At 35.3% G+C, this 24,159-nt stretch overlaps 1 protein-coding gene across 1 annotated transcript in view; it reads right to left on the reverse strand.

Moving 5' to 3' along the window:
* Positions 1-22,329, reverse strand: part of LOC132547004 (uncharacterized) — a 32,985-nt gene extending 10,656 nt beyond the window's left edge. Inside the window, exons 1-4 of the mRNA XM_060210738.1 lie at positions 22,249-22,329; positions 9,773-9,805; positions 8,813-9,158; positions 5,968-7,142 (exon numbers count right to left, since the gene is read on the reverse strand). Coding sequence (XP_060066721.1) covers positions 5,968-7,142; positions 8,813-9,158; positions 9,773-9,805; positions 22,249-22,329 — 1,635 coding nt within the window. The remainder of the gene's footprint in view (positions 1-5,967; positions 7,143-8,812; positions 9,159-9,772; positions 9,806-22,248) is intronic.
* Between the last annotated feature and the right edge of the window lie 1,830 nt (positions 22,330-24,159).

The raw sequence follows: 24,159 nt of genomic DNA on the forward strand, positions 1-24,159 counted from the left end.
TATCTATATCACGCGGTTTCATTTTATTCTACAATATGACAAATAAAGGGCCCAAAGGGCCTGAACAGCTCTTCATTGCCTCACTTTTTCTCTTCTTGTCTCAAGGGGAGCAGACCCTAAACCACTGACTTCCGATGCTCTATTCTAAACTGAGAATCATGTGACCATATCAGTGTAGCTTAAGACCGAGTGATATGTTGCTACAGTACATACTCACTCTCTATGAATTGTTTAGTTCTCTTAATAATTCTACAACAAATTATGACGTACATCATAATCTGTTTAATCAATGAGCAAGCTTAACACTTATAATGCTTGATATGTAAATGTTAAGAGTAAATCAAAACAAAACAAAGTAAAGTGGATCAACAAAGTCAAATTTCAATCTAGGAATACCAGAACTTACAGATTTCCTTAGAAATCATTTCAAATTACATGAAATTCTTAGAATATGTCAAATTCTTTCAATTTCTTTTTTAAGAAAAACGGTCAATTTCAATATAAAATGATAGTTTCAATGTCCTCTCTACATCACAGACAAAGCAATTCTATATGATGCAAACAGATCAGGAGATTCATTAGTTTATATCTGCATCACTAATGAAGGAACACCAACAGATCCAAAACATGCCTGACATCAGCAGAGGGATCTGTCTGTTAGACCCAAGTTAACCAGATCAAGTCGGCCATGTAAAGACCCGGAGTGGTTTATTTCTGTCACACCAAGGACTTGGTGTCAAGCAAAGCTATGTTAGCCAGTCATCAGGCTAACAAAACGACTTCATTGTAAAAGGTTTGTGTAGTCATCACATGTATCAAGAGTACTAGGGAGCCAGATCAATTTAGGCCTGTCCTGAGCCAAAGAAATTTTCAATGATACAGACAGGGAAATATGGAGTCAAAGACAGAAAACAAGTTTTAGACATTCAAAAAACGAGGAAGGACATCTCTCTAGACAAGCTGAAAAAAACATTTACAACAAAAAGAAAAATAAAGACAGCAATGTGGCAATGAATCCTCCCAAAATTGAAAAATGAAAAAATCATAATTTTATGAATTGATGAAAAAATGAGACATCCCAGTCAAATCTAGTTGCCATTTAGGAAAACACAACATATTGTCATGGTGATTAAGTCTACTAACTTTCAAAAAACCAAACTGAGACAAGAGATAAGAGATCTCCTTAAAAGATCAACATTATGAAGACAACAAAAGGCAGTAATTGTTACAAATACAGTTGAAAGGATTACTCTTCAGGAAAATGTTATTTCATGTCATGATTATTCAATCTACAAAGCTTTTAAACTGAAAGACTGAAATAATGAAAAGGGCAGTAACTCTTCCAAATACAGTCAAAATGGTTGGCTGTTCAAATAAACACAATTTCACATCATGTGGAGAACCCTACGAAATCTGACAGAAATTGATAGAAAATAAGACAGGAAATCTCTGGACAAGATTATCATTATAAAAACAACAAGGGGTAGCAACTGTTCCAAATACAGTCAAATAAAGCTGCTGTTTAGGAAAACACAACTTTAGGTCAAAATGATTATTCCTACCAAGGTTGAAAAAGATCAGTTTTATGAGGAGATCTCCAGACAAATAATAATATGTACACCTGTGTATTATGAACACCTGTGTATTATGTACACCTGTATAAACTTAACTGTATATTGACCTGTAAGGTATATTTAAATGAGACTGATGTAGTCAGGTTTCTGTTTAGATATAAATACAAAAATTAAGTTTACTGTATCAGACAAATGACATGCTTACACATAAGAAATCTATATATTATACAAGCAACAAATACAGACACCCATATGCAAACTTGCTTTCATGCCAAATGCCCTGAAAAAACTCTAGCTCTGGGCAGTATACATTTCCTTTACAATTTAACCTCCTACCATTTTGAAATAAAGAATGTCTTTTGTACTACTTAACCGGGCCTGACAATCTCCCGCGTAAACCAGGTATACCATGTAAAAGGTGAGATGATTTACAAGGAGACAAGACAGATATCCAGGCATTTATACCCTTTTTCTCCTCTGCTTAAATGTCGGTACTCGGATTAATAGCCTGAGGCAACGACAGAGGCCGATCATGTGATTTATGTGACAATGTTGTGTCGTAAAACAAAAGGTGAGAAACTAATGGTGTGTATCTTCTAACGAGTGTGTACCACAGGTATGGAACTCAGGTACACACATCTCCTGTCTGTCTTACCTGGGTGAATATTCTATTTATGAAGATGTTCATTAAGGTACGGTAAATATTCTCAAACAACTAAAACTAAACTAGACTTATGAATATATACAATGTATTAAAACCACAAACATAATTTCAAACCAATTTTTCTTTTTTTCATAAATCTTCAATTTTTTTTCAAACACCTGACAGACAAACTCCATAAAATCTACACACTACTGGTCTTATCTCCTCCATACAAGATGCCTATTATACAAAAGTTACGTATCAGGACACCTGTGAACAAACATTTATTCTGGTTACAAATCAATAACAAATATGATTTTACCCCTGGAATACCTTGACACCAGAAGAAACAGAAATTTAAGAAATATCTGGAGTTATTTTACATGGTCTGAATTAAGTCTAATGAATTATTCCTGTACAGGATTGTTTACCGTACAGGTGGGAGATATATACATCCCATTAATTCACTTGTAGACTTACATCTATACCAGTCACCACCAACAATTAATATTTATCAAATATGTACATATCTATCTAGCCAGCCTGGATTCTATCAACAGGGAACTCTGTACCTATAAACCAGAATCAAATCTTCAGTTTGGTGTGGTCTTTCAAATACATTTTATATTTTGTTTAAGATCGTTCTTATCAGAGTACGACTAACAGACAGACATAATTACAGTAATTGAAAGGACTTTGATCAGCTTGTTTTGCAATTGATGCTAAAATAAACAAATAAATTTTAGAGACTGCAGGAACTGGAGAGAAGCAATTTAAATTTCAGGTAATTTAAAATTAAACAACAGACATACATATAAATACATATATACATGTGTATCTCAGTCTACAGTGTTTTTAGTCATCCATAGTTTTCACATAACCCATCCACCCATATTTATTTTATGTTTCTTTCACCGAGTGGTGTTTTGAAGCAGTATTTGCAAGTATATAAGATATTCAGAACATACCAGTACACTGACAAGTAGTGCAGGGTATTGATCTACCCTAAATTCTCTCCCAATGCTGTCACATACAGCTAGTTTTAAAAGTACATTATCTATTGAAATTTTTCCTCAGATCAGGGTATCCAATTTACATATTGAAAATGACTTTATTCTGTATTGGAAGGGGTATATGTCTGTTTAATGACTAAACTAAAGTCACTGATGTATGTTAGCTTCAGTTTGATCCTAACACATTTCAGGTTTTACTACTGGAATTTTTTAAGCAGGATTTCAGGCTGAATATTGCACCCCCCCCCATACCCAGTAGAATAACCTGTATATTTTTCCCCATTCAAGCATCAAAAGTCAAGAAGTAACATTGTTTCAGCAGAGAATGAATGGGTAAATGAGAGATATATCTATAAATTGTTTCGTCAATAGACCAGCCGAGACGGCCGTAAAAACGACAAAAGTCATAGAAAGTAACAAATATCAACACCTGTACTCGTGAGAGACTCTTGAGTAAGGCAAAAACCACATTAAAATGCAAAAGAATGAATATTTTGGTCAGAGTCGAGGAGGGACTACTGACCACAATGGCTAACAAGGCACACTATTATTGGCTTACGATGCACACCCATCTCTCATGAAATCCCGGATGTACCATCAAGGAGTGAATGACAGAATTGTTATTAAATTGAGTATGTATCATTTATCTTTATATTTTGGTACACTTTTTATTCAAAGGGACATATATAGTAAATAAGGAAGATTGATGTGAAGGAATATACCACACAAAAGATGTCTATAGATCCATGTGTTGTCTTTGAGGATTGGGAGACATGTACACTAGATAAAAGGTCTAGGGATTATACACTGGGTTAACAACAAGTGTCCACGTCACTGAATCTGATCTCCTCCTCAATCCTAGAATTTAGTGGTAAATATGATGCCCATGTAACTTTAGCTCATAGAAATCATGCAACAGTCAAAAGATGATGACAATACAGTAAAAATGTCATTTGCCTGGCAGTTTCTCTAAAGTTTAAACAAACTGTAGGAAAATGTTCAATTTGAATAACTTATCACCAAACCAGAAAATTTGAACAAAACTATAGATTTATGAGTAAGAATCAAGGCTTTTGAAGACGCAATCCTGTTTATTTTCCCGAGAATCAATGATTTTATTATAGTGACTGGATAACACTACTACGACTATTAAGGATGACAGGCATTCAGACTTTGTATAACAATTGTATTTCAATTTCATGAGACTCATGAAACCTGCTTAATTTCAAAACATAAAGAACTATAAAATGCTTCCCCCATTGCCAGGCAAAGTTAGTTTCAGCATTGAATCAGTTGATGGTTTTCTATATATAGCAAGGATGACCTTGGCCATGAACTTAAGCCCCTGAAACACAACAACGTCTCAAGTACATGTATAATTTGTTAATATTTCCTATATATAAAGCAGTACTGACCATGACCTTCACTTTGGACTCCTAAAACACAACAATGTCTAAAGTATACTTGATTTCAGAATAAAGTCTGACCAAATTCCACTAAAGAAAGAAGTTGTAAATAGCATGGGTGACCTTGGTCTTAACCTTAGGCCCCTGAAACACAATGATGTCCAAGTACACTCATAACTGACCTTTGTATAACGTTTGACCCCAAATCTATCAAATAATGGAGTTATTAGGTGCTTACATTGAATCAGGACAGGTTATGTGATGGGACACGATGCAATGGGCAGACATGGGCAATGCTATTTGCCCTCCCGTTTTATGGTGGGAGGCAAAAAAAGAAAACTTCAAACTACTATACAAAACAAAGCATGCTGTATGCAATGGAATCATTTACACAAGGCAGCAACCAGATGCAGTGATTTTGCAGATATTTCATTTGAATGTTGAACTTTTTTTCTGATGAATTCTATTACTGCTATGATAGAGGGCACAAAAGAATATACAGCCATGAAATCCAAGGTCTGTTACATCCCCATATCAAACATCACTGTGACATTGATAGAAGGTCTGTTACATCCCCATATCAAACATCACTGTGACATTGATCCGAGGTCTGTTTCATCCCCATATCAAACATCACTGTGACATTGATCCAAGGTCTGTTACATCCCCATATCAAACATCACTGTGACATTGATCCAAGGTCTGTTACAACCCAATATCAAACATCACTGTGACATTGATCCAAGGACTGTTACATCCCCATATCAAACATCACTGTGACATTGATCGAAGGTCTGTTACATTCCCATATCAAACATCACTGTGACATTGATCGAAGGTCTGTTACATTCTCATATCAAACATCACTGTGACATTGATCCAAGGTCTGTTACATCCCCATATCAAACATCACTGTGACATTGATCCAAGGTCTGTTACATCCCCATATCAAACATCACTGTGACATTGATCCAAGGTCTGTTACAACCCCATATCAAACATCACTGTGACATTGATCCAAGGTCTGTTACATCCCCATATCAAACACCACTGTGACATTGATCCAAGGTCTGTTACATTCTCATATCAAACACCACTGTGACATGAATATTTTTCTATAAATATTCACTAAACATGGATGGAATATTCACAGCTACCAGACAACAAACAACTCAACAGACAAATAGCAAATCTAAAATCATACATTTCACAAAACCAAAGAAAAGGTTTTTAAAAAAATCAAATGTAACATTCTACTTTCGATGTTGACATATTATAGAACATTATGGATGCATTTTACATTTAAACAAAATCAAAAAATAAAACGGCACCTTGCCCATTTTCCAGCGACCATGCACATGCTTTGCAACCTTTCTTGCTACCTTCTCTTCATTGGTCGTTTCCATGGCAACGTCTTCTTCTATAGCTTGAGGTTCATTCACATCACCGTCCCAGACGTAGGTGTACATGGAACCGTCACTAGGTTCCTCGTTGGGGTAAGATGTTGTCTCTGGCCAATAATCCACAGGCCGAATCTCCTGTTCTCCATTCATTGACGTAAAATTTGAGGAGGATGTGTTTTTGTCCTGTTCACGACGAGCAACAAGTTCTCGTAACTCTTTACGCACATGTGACTCCATATTAATTTGGGGAATACTGGTAGCTACTACTGGGGGGTACACAGTCTTTGGTTGTGGTAACAACTGACGATGGGATTCCCTTTGTCCTGTCACCTGCGCTGGGTGAAATCTCTTCCTTGCTTTAGCACGACCTCCTGAGGAAATTTTGGGAAATACTTCACTATGGGCAACAGTCATGGAAGAGTCATTTTTTAAATCTCCCTCCTCCGCTGTCACTGTTTCTGGTAACGTCTGTTGTAAGGGCAGGTCGGAAACTGTGTCCTGTGGATCTTCAGGTTCCTTTTTGACTTTGACTAGAGAAATTGGCATGTCCTGGCAATATGTTTGTGCTGCACCCTCCATTGACGGGTAGACAACTTCGCATGGACTAGCACCATTATACAAGCGCACGGCCGCAGCGTGGCTTGCGAACAGTCCTGGGTGGCTTACAATTGACGATACAATACTATTTGGCAAGTTTAGTGGCAGACTCAATGGTTGACTAGCAATGATATTTGGCAAGTTGTTAGACAATGCAGTGGTGAGACTATTTGGCAAGCTACTTGTCAGACTGTTTGACAAAGCATTGGTGAGAATATTTGGCAAGTTTTGTGGCAACACAGAAGCCGTGGTGATGGCTGCTGAATTTGGAAGATCTGTATTTGGAGATTGAATAATTGGAATTTGGGTAGGAGAGCCATCAGGGCTATTACTATTGGACATCTTTGGTGAAGGTGAACTTTTAACATCCATGGAGTCATCCAGACTAGCAAATTGTTCATGATCGCCGAGTACTTCAACGAACCAGAAATTCACGTAGCCAAGTCTCATAGTTAACTTGACTCGGTAACTGCACTTGTGACCTCGCATCTTTGTTTTTTCACACCCTGGAAAATACAAAACATTTCCCAATTAGAATATCTGTAATTCTAAACAAAACAATTACGCTTTTCATCACTCCCTATCAGATTTATTTCATTTCTTTGCCACAGATTTTTCTTTTTTTTTTTTTCATGCTGGAAAACACAAAATCTTTCCCTTTTAGAAACTGTTTATTTCCATCTAAAGGAAGTAATATATCAGCACCTACTATCGGTATATTTTACGGTATATTTAAACATGTCTTGTTATAAATAACTTCTATATATAGGAGCTTAGATTGTCAACCATAAAATCCTCCATGCTACACACTTACATAAACAACAATATATCTAGCCATATCCAATTAACAAAAAATCTGTCTTTGCTCATAAATTCATAATCCATATTATAAATTTCATACAAATTTCTTTAATTTTCCCAAAAGTCTCTTTATTAGGCATTGTCTGAAGTGCTGAATGTATATAACAGAATGAAATAAGTGCCTGGATATGTAGACACATTTACTTTGCGATGTAATAAAACGTGGACAGAAATGACTTGCCAGTGATGCTTGGGTGTTTTTACAGGGTGTAGTGACAAAGCAGTGATTAATTGCGTGTCGTTCCTAAGACTACGCCACAAGATAGACGATGAAAAATACAGAAGCTACGCATCACATAACATGGCCAGTAAGGTTGTTTAATGTACCTATATCCTTGTAAGAAATCCAGGTAGACGCCTTGCTAACGAAGTCGTACAACTGGATATTTCCACTGACTAGTTTCCTGTTTTGTAATGCAAACTTAATTTGCGGGACTAAACCTAATACCACAATAAAAGACGCAGATCAATTTATTGTCATTATTTTCCTCAAATAGTATTACCTTCATGTATGTTAAGGAACAATTAAGAATAGGTGTTATGACGTCCTATTTGACATTCTACACGCTGGCATGTCATCAGTAAAGCTGACAGGACTGAATCTCTATCAAGTGCTTACATCTTCTACAACAAGATTCACTGGAGAGTTACAAGAGAGAAGAGGGGGAGGGGAGGGGGGAATTTCTTTTATTTGTGTGTCATTATTAACAGAATATACAGGTAATTCCAAGTGTGATATCATGTCTTACTTAACTTACTAGCTCCCAATTTAACCAATATATAATTTATCTAACAAGCTTTCTTCTAATTAGCTCATGACAGTATTCCTCTAACTAGCTCCCACCAAAAATACACTAACTATCACTAACCAGTATCCATCTCCAAAAATACACTAACTATCACTAACCAGTATCCATCTAACTAGCACTAACCAGTGGTCCTCTAACCAGTATTCCTCTAACTAGCACTAACCAGTATCTGTTTAACTAGCACTAACCAGTGGTCCTCTAACCAGTATTCCTCTAACTAGCACTAACCAGTGGTCCTCTAACCAGTATTCATCTAACTAGCACTAACCAGTGGTCCTCTAAGCAGTTTTCCTTGCCAGTGTCACCCAATCTTGTCAGAGCAGATTGACTCTTTATAGAAACCAACAGCGTCACCTTAATACATTGCCTAGAGAACCTTTCTTCATAGAAACCAAATTCTATTTCCCAAATCTTCACAAAAACAGTCCAATCTTTTCACAATCTTAAAAATATTTTTTGTTATTTTGATGTTCTTTGCTTTTATCTTTATAACTTAGGACCCTCACCTTGCATACACTCTCCATATCCTCCACATCCTCGTTTACATGCCCCGGAACCACTACAATATAAAGTTTCTCTGGCTACAACAATCTGTTTGGCATTCTTTGCACGTCCAGCTCGAATTGTCCCGTTCTGAAGCACCATTCGTCCGAATTCAGTGAGTGTAAACTGGTCATCAAGAAATGTTTTTCCTTTCATGACTTCGACATATATTTTATGTACTTCACGTCCTTTTCGGAGCATATTGGCCCGCTCGAAGGTAGAGATACCAGAAAGATAGCTCCAGAGTTTGGCGCACTCGACCAACACTCCCTTCCATGGTGGGCGAGGCTCGTCTGGGGGCAGCTTATCCTGTTTATATAACATAACTAGGTTTTAGTAGGGACAAGCAAGGCAGGTAAGGATTTAGAAGCAGAAATGGTTGGGATATATTTCAAATTTTATTGCAATTAAAACGATATATTTGCCTTTTACAGTAGAACTGTTAACTGTTGAGGATTTTTTCCTTATTATAAATATCAAAATTTACTTAAATACTTCTTTTTCACAAAATATTTGTACATTTTAAAAATTTGAATGCATGAATGTTTGCAATAAATTTTGAAATACCTATCACATACACATGCTTTTCCTTTCTCTCTATAAATAACGTACATGATATAAAATCATTTTATATCATTAATTAACCAATATATCAGACTGTATGACACACTTAAAATATATAAATATGATAATGTCTTGTTTTTCTTGTTTTAAAGTTACTTCAGAAACAAAACTTATTCAGGAAGTTCCTGAACAAAGACAGACAGAAATACCTAAACAGCTTAATACTGTAACTTTATTTTTGCCAAAGAAACGTTTCTCCATTTATGTATAAATCTATTACTTGTGGATGTCATTACAGTAATAACAACAATGTTTATTAACCATCACCGGTAACAGAGAGAAGAAGAATTCAAACTTACAAGAATTTCTTTTTGTGGCTGCTTAAATAAATTCTGAAAGAGAGTGATGGAAAAACACAAAGATCAAAAGTCTATTTCCAATACTGCCATCCCTGTCAAACTTAATGCAGAGATCCAACCATAAAAGTTGGTAGAAGTTCCATGAGTAAGGGGTTGTAGGATGATTAAATTTCTAACTTTTGCATAAACATTATCATGCAAAATGCTTAAACTATAGATAATACTCATAATGCAGCCAGAATCGAGTCATGCAAGCAAGTCTTATGTTAATATTGCTGAAAGGACTAGAGGATCAAAAACACTATCTACTATCACAGTATATGCAATTCACACTAGTGTTAATTTTCTTTTCTATCAGCTTGCAATATATAATTTGGAATAGAAATTCTAAATATCTAATAATCCTTGGCCAATATACAAATATATATAATTTCTCTGTGAAGCAGCTGGATATAGAGGATTTCTTCTGAAAAGCGATTTAATCTTCATTTACAATACTGCAATGTCTGTCTTCTACAATAGCACGAATCTTGAATAAATTACATTAACTAAATCAATATGGCTGACTTTCTGTCGAAATTTTTTCAAACAGTCAACAATAACAAGCACAACATTATGTAGTTTTACGTTTTTTGAAGACATATTTAATTAACTTATACTTATTTCATCAATCTCAAGTTTATAATTGATATAGACATTTTACAGAAAATATTTTGAGAAGAAAAAAAGTAGTTAATGACAGTGCATCTGATGACAAATGATATGATAATTAAGAATAACGAAAATGAAATTCTAAATTGAACGTACAACATATCAATTCCAAGACAACATATCACCATGCACCAACCAATTGCCGCCCTTCACCTCTGATTCACCTTTCACCACCGCTCTTCAAGATTCCGTGACCCTTGACGTGCGTGTCAATCCGAATATCGTGTAGCAACCGACGGGGTGGGATGGGCATCATATGTATGTATGCCCCAAGCGGAATGGCTATAGAAAATGCCAAACACCAGACTATATATGGTATTCATGCAGCGTGTGTTAACACTAGGGGAGAGAACTCCATTCCACAAACATAACAGGAAAAAGACCTAAATATAACAATAAAAAGATAGTCAACATCATAACAAAAATCGTAAGTAATTCTACAAGTAACTTCTTCAACGTCTGAAATTAAATTAGATCTCGGGATTTAATATTACATCTTTTTTCTCAAATACTGGACCAAACCTGGTTGACTTCAGTATTCGTCGAATAGTGGTGATGTTTACCAAATATCAGCTGATATAGGTAGCCATTTTATGAGAGATTACAGTTAAGTGAGTTTACTTATCAACCTAATAGTTTGCTATTGTTTCATTCTTACCTATAATAAGTAAGAATAAAAAAAACAAACTAAGAAAACAACTTTTTGGCCTATCAATTCAAAATGTCCTATTATTCATTTTCCCATATTTAAAACATGTATTCCTAGCTCTAAGTCTGGTCATGGTCAGCCCGGAAACGAGGCTTTAAAATAAATAACAACCTCGTCTGAATGGTTATATCATAATGATCTAACATAAATCTATTTTATATACAGGTTTGATTATTAAAACTCTTCCTAATAAATTAAATTGTCATTTCGAATACAGCCATAAAGAGATATATATATAAGGACCTTGGGATTGAGTGACAACACACAGTTATAGCCGCCAGAAACATGGTTATGGACCCTAGAAACACGGTTACGGACCCACATACCCCAGAAACATTGTTACGGACCCCAGAAACACTGCTACAGACCTCAGAAACATTGTTACAGACCCCAGAAACACTATTACAGACCCCAGAAACACTGCTACAGACCTAAGAAAAATTGTTACAGACCCCAGAAACACTGTTACAGACCCCAGTTACAGACCCCAGAAACACTATTACAGACCCCAGAAACACTGTTATAGACCCCAGAAACACTGTAACAGACCCCAGAAACATTGTTACTGACCCCAGAAACACTATTACAGACCCCAGAAACACTGTTATAGACCCCAGAAACATTGTTATAGACCCCAGAAACATTGTTACTGACCCCAGAAACACTTACGGACCCCACAAACACTGTTACAGACCCCAGAAACATTGTTATGGACCCCAGAAACATTGTTATAGACCCCAGAAACATTGTTACTGACCCCAGAAACACTATTACAGACCCCAGAAACACTGTTACAGACCCCAGAAACAATGTTATAGACCCCAGAAACACTGTTACGGACCCCAGAAACAATGTTATAGACCCCAGAAACATTGTTACGGACCCCAGAAACACTGTTACAGACCCCACAAACACTGTTTCAGACCCCACAAACACTGTAACGGATGCCAGAAACACTGTCACAGACCCCAGAAACACTGTTATGGACCCCAGAAACACTGTAACAGATCCCAGAAACATTGTTACAGACCCCAGAAACACTGTTACAGACCCCACAAACACTGTTTCAGACACCAGAAACACTGTAACAGATCCCAGAAACATTGTTACGGACCCCAGAAACACTGTTACAGACCCCACAAACACTGTTTCAGACGCCAGAAACACTGTTACGGACCCCAGAAACACGGTAACAGATCCCAGAAACACTGTTACAGACCCCAGAAACACTATTACAGACCCCAGAAACACTGTTACAGACTCCAGAAACACTGTTACGGACCCCACAAACACTGTTTCAGACCCCAGAAACACTGTTATGGACCCCACAAACACTGTTATAGACCCCAGAAACACTGTTTCAGACCCCAGAAACACTGTTATGGACCCCACAAACACTGTTATAGACCCCAGAAACATTGTTACGGACCCCAGAAACATTGTTACGGACCCCAGAAACACTGTTACGGACCCCAGAAACACTGTTACAGACCCCAGAAACATTGTTACAGACCCCAGAAACACTATTACAGACCCCAGAAACACTGTTACAGACTCCAGAAACACTGTTATGGACCCCACAAACACTGTTTCAGACCCCAGAAACACTGTTATGGACCCTTAGAAACACTGTTATAGACCCCAGAAATATTGTTACGGACCCCAGAAACACTGTTATGGACCCCAGAAACACTGTAACAGACCCCAGAAACATTGTTACGGACCCCAGAAACACTGTTACGGACCCCAGAAACCCTGTTACAGACCCTACAAACACTGTTACAGACCCCAGAAACACTGTTATAGACCCCAGAAACACTGTTACAGACCCCAGAAACACTGTTATAGACCCCAGAAACATTGTTACAGACCCCAGAAACACTGTTACAGACCCCTTTATCTGTTATCTGCTGTTGTAGTTACTATACATTTCAGCAACAACACTTACTACCAATAGCCTACTCACAGTATATCATACTCCATGTATTTTACTCTTTAATCCTATAATCTCTGCCTATCTTCAGATACAAATAAACTGAACACAAAATTAGCTTATCAGACTTCAGTTTTTATTTTTAAAATTATTTTTGCATCACGATAAAGAGCTGAAAATAATTTATTTCTAAATGCCTGACTTTTGTGAGATGTAATCATAAAAAAATTCAGGTAAAAATAAATCTGTAATGGTAGCATGACATCATACTTCAGTAGATGTTATTTCATTTTCAGATTTTAAATGTCATGTGAATGACTAAATACTCTTTATTTCAATATTTACATTTACATTGTATTGTATCATGGTTTAAACATGGCCGAGTGTAGAATTGTTTAAAACAAAGCTCAGGTACAGCATGCATACTTGGTAAAACAACCTGTTAAATACATATCATACAGAACAATGCTCAACCATGCATGACAAATACAGGGAAATGACTCCAATCACATGTTCACTCATGCATAAAAATTATCTTCATCAGAATGAGAAACAAGAACAGAGGATCAGATTTGGTATGCAAATGTCCCCAGATGAAATTTTAATTTCTGTTGGGTATTACTGTCAGAACTATATATCTTCTGGTCGACCAGTCATTAAACCAAAAAACACATTGTTTTCTTAACTGGAGATATGCTGGATAATTTAAATGGTATCTGCCTGCATGCCCACTCCACCCTTGTATAGGTTACACTCTCCTACTTCAGGTTAAATTCTTGATGTAGAATTTCTGCCTCCCTATCCCTCCCGTCTCTGTCCTTAATCACACCATACACAAATATGTATACTTAACTTGTATGCTTCATCTGTAATACTACAGTATGGGTTACTGTTCACATAAAATCACATATATTCATTGCACTAAAAGTTTATGGTTTTACACAGATTTGTATTTAATTTGGCACTTGATTTCTTTTTTAAAACTTACACCCGAAATCCACTAGTACTAAAATTTGTGTCAACATGTGTCTATATATTTCCTGAACATATGAAGTTGTAGACAGCAACCATTAATTCAACAGAAATAAAACCTACCCCCATGAAACTTTATAAAGTTTATAGATTTAATTTAATTTTAGTTCTTGTGATCACGAAGTGTTTCTAATTTTTATTACGACAATATTTTATTCAATATCTATTTCCTCCTTTCATACAAACCACTAAGTGTCTCTGTTAACTTTTGATATTGAGTGTTGTTATTTTGAAATTGAAGTATAATAGTTGGGAAGGAAACAACTACTTAGAACCTTTTATATATCTCTACACAGTGTAAATAATCTACCAACCTGAATCAGAAAAATCAGTAACAGATTAGTGTATCACGATAGTTCTGATATCTATGTACATCCCAAAACAAATTGATAAAGTCAGAATAATGTTGAAAATACACAGAATTGAAGCTAAATTCTAAATCTTCGTGAAATCAAAATTAGAGAAAAATTCATTACGATACTTCAACAAACCTTTAACGATAACCTCAAAGTCAAAAGGTTCCTCAACTTTCACTATCCAAATGATAGGATTTACTTGAACTATGACCCCACAGACTTAAAGATCTTACTATTTAATATATTTATTGAAGTATGTCAATAACTTGAACTATGACCCCATGTAGATTTTACTGTTAAATATATATATATCAAATTATGACAAACATTATTTATATCTAGCTTGTATGCAAGTATTCCACGGAAAGCACTGCTGTCATAACACTATATGCATCACAGCTCTTTTTCAGAAATGCTAAACCAGGGATGACAGACTCAAAACAATCGGGTCCTTAACGATAAAATGCTAAATCAGGACTACTTTGTCAGTATACACTCCAGACCTGTGTTTAATCTATTACAGAAAGGGTAGGTCTGGTCATTATATATGCAAGCACATGACCTCTGTCCTACCAGCGCAGAGCTGGGTACATGTTTAGTCAAGTTAGGGTGGAGTTAAAATTTAGGTTAAGGCCACACTGTTCCTGTGTTATGAAATAACTTACTTCTTTAAAAAAAAATCCACTTAAAATGTCCGAGCTCTCTATTTTTAAATGCATGTGTTCTGAGTCAAAGATTTAATGAACACTCTGTCAAATATCATAGATCTCTTCACTCAATTAACGTTACAATTTATCAGAAATAAGCAATGTGTTGGCTCACTGAGCTGATCGTCCTGTAATGATCCTGTCCCCTAACTTTAAATCATCAGCAATGTGTTGGCCCACTCAGCTTATTGTCCTGTAATTATCCTCTCCCCTAACATTAAATCATCAGCAATGTGTTGGCCCACTTAGCTTATTGTCCTGTAATTATCCTCTCCCCTAACTTTAAATCATCAGAAATGTGTTGGCCCACTCAGCTTATTGTCCTGTAATTATCCTCTCCCCTAACTTTAAATCATCAGCAATGTGTTGGCCCACTCAGCTTATTGTCCTGTAATTATCCTCTCCCCTAACTTTAAATCATCAGCAATGTGTTGGCCCACTCAGCTTATTGTCCTGTAATTATCCTCTCCCCTAACTTTAAAACATCAGCAATGTGTTGGCCCACTTAGCTTATTGTCCTGTAATGATCCTGTCCCCTAACTTTAAATCATCAGAAATGTGTTGGCCCACTCAGCTTATTGTCCTGTAATTATCCTCTCCCCTAACTTTAAATCATCAGCAATGTGTTGGCCCACTCAGCTTATTGTCCTGTAATTATCCTCTCCCCTAACTTTAAATCATCAGCAATGTGTTGGCCCACTCAGCTTATTGTCCTGTAATTATCCTCTCCCCTAACTTTAAATCATCAGAAATGTGTTGGCCCACTCAGCTTATTGTCCTGTAATTATCCTGTCCCCTAACTTTAAAACATCAGCAATGTGTTGGCCCACTTAGCTTATTGTCCTGTAATGATCCTGTCCCCTAACTTTAAATCATCAGCAATGTGTTGGCCCACTTAGCTTATTGTCATGTAATAATATTTTGAGTTTGGGAATACATTCCTGCCCCCCCTCTCTCTCTCTCCTCTCTTTTTCTTTCTCTCTATCTCCCCCCCCCCCCTATCTCTCTTCCTCCCCCTCTCTTTCTCCCCCTTCTCTCTCTACCTGTAAAGGAGATTCTGTAGTAAAATTTCAGTCAATTCCTCCTTCTGGGCTCTTCCCCTTTGGCAAATGGGTCAAACCAGCCTCATTTATTTATGGAATTATTGGCCTGCCCTAGTGACATTTTATACAATATTTGGTTTAAATGCTTTCAGCTGCTTAGGAGGAGTAGTATTATTACAGCAAAATTTAAGAGTTTCCGCTTTTGGGGACCCAGACCCCAGCTGTGCCCAAGGAATGATACCAACCTCATTTATTTATGAATAACATGAAATAATTGCCAGTGATGTTTTCTGGGAAATTTTGTTGTTGTGTTTACCAGCTTTGTCATTTAATCAAGGTTTCAAGGATGGACGGCTATTTTAGAAATCTCTTTTAACTAATGTGTAGTTACTGCTTAATATTATAACGGCATATGATGACTGCTGATCTTTAAATAGTATCTTTATTAAAAGCCCACATGATGTAAAGATGTGGTCTTAAGGACGAAAACACTATTTATATAATGTGTGATGTCACATAAATCTGGCTGCCAATCCTGAAGAGATGATTCTGAGTGTTTAGAGTGTCTAAATATGGTGATTTGACAATGACTGAAAATTCCATGTACATCCAAGTACAACCTCATTAAGGTTGCGCAACATGTTAAATATACCCAATGAACTTAAGAGAAGATACGTAAACTTATAATGTCTATAATCAAATCAAAGTTTTCTTCATCATTATTAAAACTGTTACTTCAGTGTTTGGACAACTTATTTTTGGGAGGTAAATAAACCTGTGAGAAAGCATCTTTTTAAGGAGGAAATTCTATTTCTGTACGGTAATATCAAATACGCAGATTCATTATTGACAACAAATGCTCTACAAAAAGGGCCCACATAAGAAAGGAGACATGATGAATCTTTTCTACATGTATAAGTGTCAGGGCCAACGCAAACTTTCAGCAAACTCATCAAAACTACCAGTTAACTCAGTCCTGTTACATATTGTTAAATGTCCTTCTTAATAAGAAAGAAAATCAGGATTAATTTGGGAGAAGATCTCCATGCCCCAAGAGTTAATATATTAATTAGTTGTGTCAGATTCCGCTAAAGAATTTAAAAAAAAAAGAAAGAAAAAATGAAAATAATTCAAAATAAAAAAAACTTACATAATTTTGTTCTGGAGAATGTGAGTCCCTTTGATCTGGTGAAAAAGTCTCTCTTAAAAGCAGGTGTTTAGTTTTCTTGTCACACATTTTCGAGTTTCTTAGATTATTCTGAATTGTTCTTTCGTGAAATAATGTTGTCAAGTAGAATTTCTAAAGAAACTGTACAGCTCTCCTTCTGAGTTGCTTCACAATAAGGAACTCCTGTATGTATATCCGAGATAAACATCGGGTGCACAAACCATCCAACTAATTGGTCACAAATAACTAACAACTTACTCAGCTTGCTACTTAGGTACAGGGTGGGTCTGACCAATCCGTAAAATATGACTGACTGATTACTGATGTCTCCATCAGGGTATTACATATTAATAAATGGGGTACATATCTACCCATCAATCACCTTACATAGGTATCTCATTATGATAGCCATCTCCTGTAAAACATGTACACCCCACCCTTCATCAATCATCCCTTGTCAATCATTATCCTACCCACAGGTAAGGTCTGTCACTACCCACAGGTAAGACCAAGTACCCCAGCGCTATAAATCACTGACCACAGCTGACTGACCACCACAGCTGAGTGACCACAGCTGGTAGATGCTGACAATCACCCCAGGATAAACAAATGATATTGATTTGTTCTTTATAATCATTTCACCATCATTTTTTTTTAACTGTAGACTATTTTTGTAAAAAAATCTTCAAATGTGGAAATTTTGTAAGAATAAAACACGAATTACCAAATATCAAACATATTTTACAAACATACTTCATTTTCACAAATTTCATCCTGTATGTAACTATTTGTTAGTACAATAAATTATGATGTTTACTTCTACATGTATTCTATCAAAAACATCTCCAGCTTCACTATCATGAAGAAATCCTAAATGCACTATTTATATGTATTGTGTTTTTTTTTCAATCGGTTTGATAAATTCCTAATTAGGACTCTGAACTATCACTTTTCACTACTAAATTATATTCTTATACCACTAAAACCATGCCACACCCCTTCCTTCTACCAAATTTATAACAGAAAAACATTATGATTGTGATATTTTGGTATTTGGAAAAGTTACAATTATATACAGTATGAACAAAGCATGACAACAAATCATTTTCTATACACACCATATGTGCACTACGAGGATGAGAATTATTTAAGGCGATCAGGACCGTTTAATACCCTAGGAATTATAAATCAATATGGATACCCTATCTATTGAAGTACCCAGCTCCATCCTTCAATCACTATTATAACACATACATTTTGACTTGCCCTAACATTGCACTGACTTGCTTCCTTACGAATACACCCTGATCCGATTTAGCTTTCACATCCTGTGCCAGCTGGCTATATTCACTCGTTGTAGTCAATACAATTCTGCTTTCTGTTTCTAAAAATAAATCTTCTTTATTATTTTATCATAATTATCATGATGGACTTTTTTTGGAAACCTTTACATGGTTAACATATGTGGCTTGTTAGTGATGTGACAGATTCAGGTTTCATTGTATCATACATAGTTGTATACTCTACTTAAACAATTCCATTTTATCAAAACAATAACAGTTACATATCAGGGGCAGTGAGTTCATTTATTACAGAGCTGTCTCTCTAGAATGCTAAAATACTAAAAAAAAAAAAAACGGAGAGAATTTTTATCTGGATATATCACTACTTTATTTTGCTATATAATTTGATATTTACATTTTTATTTACAAGATGCCCTTAAAATCAGCTTGTATAAAAATGATAATTCAACAATACATTCAAATCAGAAAAAAATAAACAGAAAGAAAATGTTTTCATTTTGAATTCTAACAGGCCTTATGGGACATAATACACTATGGGAAAAACTAACATTGAAACATATGATAGACAGTTATAGGATCAGAGTGTGAGAGACTATAAATTATATATTGTGTACCCAAACCCTCCAGATATCTGTCTTAATTGAGACGTCCTGTGGTATCCCTATGGAGAGCCCCAGGTGCAGGCCCCTATGGGTATATCCTGTATGTACATGAAGTCAGGACTTAGATGGGTGGGGATTTATCATCCTCTGTTGATGGCTGACATAAATGGTGACATGAGATTGACAAACTCCTTTGAAAGCTGAGAATTATAACTACATTATCTGTAGCTTTGTTAGACAACAACCCACTAGGGTAGTTATATTAAGCAATGTATTGGCCAATTACCTTCGTAAATTTTAAGAGGAAAATTCAAAATATGTATAATTTTTATTCAGTGCTGTATCGACCAATTACCTTTGTAAATTCAACATGAAAATTCAAAATATAGATACTTTTTATTCAAGCACTGTATGCACTAATTATCTTTGTTAACTCCAAGATCTAAATTCAAAATATGTATAATTTTTATTCCAGTGCTGTATCAACCAATTACCTTTGTAAATTTAAGATGAAAATTTTAAATAACTTTTTATTCAAGCAATGTATGCACTAATTACATTTGTAAACTCCAAGATCAAAATTCAAAATATGTATATCTTTTATTCAAGCAATATTTCCACAAATAAATCTTTGTTATTTGAAGACGAAAATTAAAAATAATCATCTTTTTTTATTCAAGCAATGTACAAGCTAATTATAATTCTAATTTCTCAAATAAAATTACATAAATATTTCTTTTATTCAAGTAGGCTGTATTCAAACTGACAATTATATATATATATATATATATATATATATGTAAAAGTAACAAAAATTATAAATCACAGAATGACATTGTCTATCTTTATATTTTACTGATTTACCTGATATCAATAAGAATTTTTAAAAACCTACTGCAAGTAATTTTATTTTTATGATAATATCATGAAAATCAGACAAGGAAATGAGTTTTGTCAGAAGTAGTGTTTTTGTATAATACCATCAAATTAATGAATATTTTACAATATGACAGGAAATCTAATTTGAATTCAAATTAAAACACCTGTCAATGTCACATTTAACATACCCTCAAATTTGACATTTGAAATTAAACTTTAAAAAGTGTTTCTTCTGCATGTTTTGCAAACACATTTGTTCAACCTATTGTGAAGATGTGTGCCCTTTCTCGGAAAGCAATGGAGAACAAGATGAAGTCATTTGTCAGAGTTTTAGCAAACAGTGTGACAGGAAATGATACATTTGTTGTATATCATTTAGAAGAACACCAGGATACAGATGTTGACACAGGAGATTGGCCTCTGTATTCTGGGAACTTCCAATTAGGGGATATTTACACAAGTGTTTTGTCAAACAAACAGCATTTTCAATATTAAAAACAGGGTACATAGGCCTGAAAAATCATTACAACTGAACAATTCAGGCAAATTACAATGTGTATTCTATATGTTCAATGCAAAGTCTGGTAATATTCGATTTTTGTTTTCACAAAATATCACAATTTCCTGCTATGTAGCCTATTACGGAGGCTTTATTATGACTGAGATATGTCATAAAATGTCTTATTTTCAAGCAAATATAAAACTTGTACTGAAATCTAATTACTTAGTGAATTATCGTTCGACCAATCCTACAAATCAGAGTAAAATACTAGTATAAAAACTGACCAATCAATCACCTGAAACCTAAATAAAGGCCAGACCCATCAAAGATAAGCATTCATACCAAAATTATGAAAGACTTAAAAATACATTTAAAATTACCATGTCATTTGTTGTGTAATTCTCTTACTGAATGAAAATGTGAATTTCCCTATTTCCTTATTAAGAAAACCTCCTATGTGGATAAGTAAAGCTAAATAAATTTCAATACATTAGTTTATTTACAACATATCACAAAACAGAAATATTGGGATATAAAACATGCCAACCACCATGGATTCATGTCAATGAAGTAAAAAAAATCATATATCCTCACATCAAAATTCTTGAAATCTTAAGATAAACAAGAATGTTAATTGAAATAAATCCCTGGCTTGACAAATAGCAGTTTATTGTGATTTCTTTCTCTACCATATTTTAAATTAATTGGCAATTAGCAAGTTTGTTTTCATTTGTTGACTTAAATCACCGTTTCTAATTTTCTTGCTAGAAAACAATGTTCTCATTTATATAAACAATATTCCTAATTCAGATTATTTTAAAATTTTAGTATGGGTGTATATTTGTATATTCTTATATACAGTTAACCAGAAAAGGCTAGTTCCTCGTTCTATTTCCTTATCTATACGAGAGGCATACATCTATATATAAGCATATCAACTCTCTTACACCAGATCCCACATGATAATCATTGGCTATCTACCTATCGCTAAGATCTATCTCGTATCGTACAACAGAATGTTGTATGTCTGTTTTATTTTCCCTTGTCTGTCAAGAATGATGAATTAGTTTGTTTCCTAATGTTACGGTCCTACATTGTGTGTGACCTCGGCTGTGACGTCACGCATGGATGACCCCAATAATGAAATGGCTACGAAAGGAAAAGTCACGGGCGAGCGAACTCGACTAACGGAACACCCGATCGCTACCCTCTCTGTATACAATCATAGTCGACAAAAATAACGGTAAAATGGAACAAAAAATGTTAGTGGGGAAATCGGGAGACTAAATCGAGGCAGCTAGAACATGCTAAGCTAGATATCAGGGCTGTCGAACTACGTGGTTTAACAGGGTATCGGTGGGAATGCATGCATACACCGACCATCTGGTCAAATTACACAGCTTAGCTCGAAAACCCTACCCCATGTACCATACAAATACCACGTTTTCTTGTAAATAACATCACCTAGTAACCCCAAAAGCCCTGACGAGACCCAGCACATGTTAAATATTGACTATAATTCGTACTTACATCTTTAGTTAGTTCCTCGAGCTGTACGGGTGTTTTGTTTGGTCCGAGCCGAGCGGGCACGTCGGTTTCGGGTGCAGCCATGTTTTCCTGTGGTGTCTTCTGTGCATCGCTCAATTGGCGACCCCTAGCGGCAGGGTAAGGGGAATACCCAATGTACCTAACGGATGGGGATTTCTCAAATGATAAAAAATAAATTTACCTCGGGTAAAGCGTCAATTAAATTTGAATACTCCAGGTAAAGGTGGCCGTTAATGGTTGACAGTGATAAGTCTATTGTCAATAGATAAGACGTCAAGGTAGATATACATAAGGTTGACAAGTATACACACAGGTATTCTCCACAGGTAGGTGTATTTGTTCGAGTGGAGAGTATTTCGAAAATGAAAGTAGGGTAATATTTATAAACACAATAATCACACGTTGCGTAGGATCTATTTACGGGATATTCGATCGTGTTATTCTGACCGCACTTTTCTCACGTGCGAATTAATTTGCGCGTGACATTTTGTACCATATTCGATAAATTTATCAATATAAAAATAAGAAAATACGGGATAAAAAAGCTAAATCTTTATATAATACTGGATAAACTATTATTTATAAAGACATTATCGATTATAACACGGTATTAAATATATCATGAAACTGTAAATTGACGTTAGAATTGACGTGTAAATTGGAATGTATTTATATTGTTCTATTTGCTAAATATAAAATATACTTTAATTTAACGTGAAGGTGAATATGCCTGAATCAAAACAATTAATTATTTATTTATTTTTACCGTTGTTTATCTATGTCGTTCTCTATTATTGTTCATTTGGTATTACTATTTTTATCATTTTTGTTAAACATCATGCATCATACAAATCATGCGTTTAGTTGCATTTAAAAAAAATAATAATAATGATAAATAATAATAATAATTGAAAACATCATCATTAATAAACAATTAATATAACCACATTTATATAATGTACTGTTATTATGAACAAAAGTGAAAGAAGAAAACATTGAATTTATTATATAAATGCGTCTCACAGTTAATTCCATCATACACCACGAAACTCCTATCTCTTAAACGTCACACATACGTGCGCTCACACACGCACATGCACGCGTGCGCACACATACCTCGATTCCATGTTAATTTAAGGTATGTGACATCATCCTAGTATTTAAAAAGTGATTTTTTTTCTCCATTGATTTCTATTTCCTGTTTAAAAGGAATGTCGTTTACAAAGTCACGTTTTTATCATAAATAAACACAGAAAAATTAATAGCAAAATCATAAGATAGTAAAATTAGATTCTGAACACGTGTGTGTTGATACTTGCTGTTATTGCCTATTTTTCTGTCGGTTTCTATATTCTCTAGATTTCTATTAATTTAACTGAATGCTACTCCGTCTCGTAGGCAGTTAGTGGAGGGGGAGTATAGACTTCCCCCAATTTTATCTCCATTTCTTTTGTACATGAACATTTAAAAATGAGTTGAGAAGAATAAAAAAAAAAGATGAAATAATAAGAGACGTTCATATACATTCATATCAAAACTAACATTTCAATGTGGCTCATGGTATAGTATTTTATTCCAGATGTTATATGGCGGTATTCACCCTTCCCTAGCCCCACCCGACTCGATCAAATCCGACACACAGACAAAAACCAACACGGTGCTGGCATAATATGTCAGGGATGTTAGGTTCTGGAATTTTAGCTTTGGGCCGAGAGCCATTGATTTTGCCTGGTATGTGTACCAGCGTACACGCGCTTCCCACCCAGGCTTTCTGACACGTCAGTGTCCGTCCACGCGCTCACGAGCTGTGTACCGGAGTACCACACCGTGTACGAGCTATCGATTGCTGTAGCCATCCAGCTTCAGCAGCCGTCGTTAATGATCACTCTTGGG

The sequence above is a fragment of the Ylistrum balloti genome, unplaced genomic scaffold (genome assembly GCF_031769215.1).
Source record: "Ylistrum balloti isolate Yb309-2 unplaced genomic scaffold, AGI_CSIRO_Ybal_v1 Utg369926, whole genome shotgun sequence".
Lineage (NCBI taxonomy): Eukaryota > Metazoa > Mollusca > Bivalvia > Pectinida > Pectinidae > Ylistrum > Ylistrum balloti.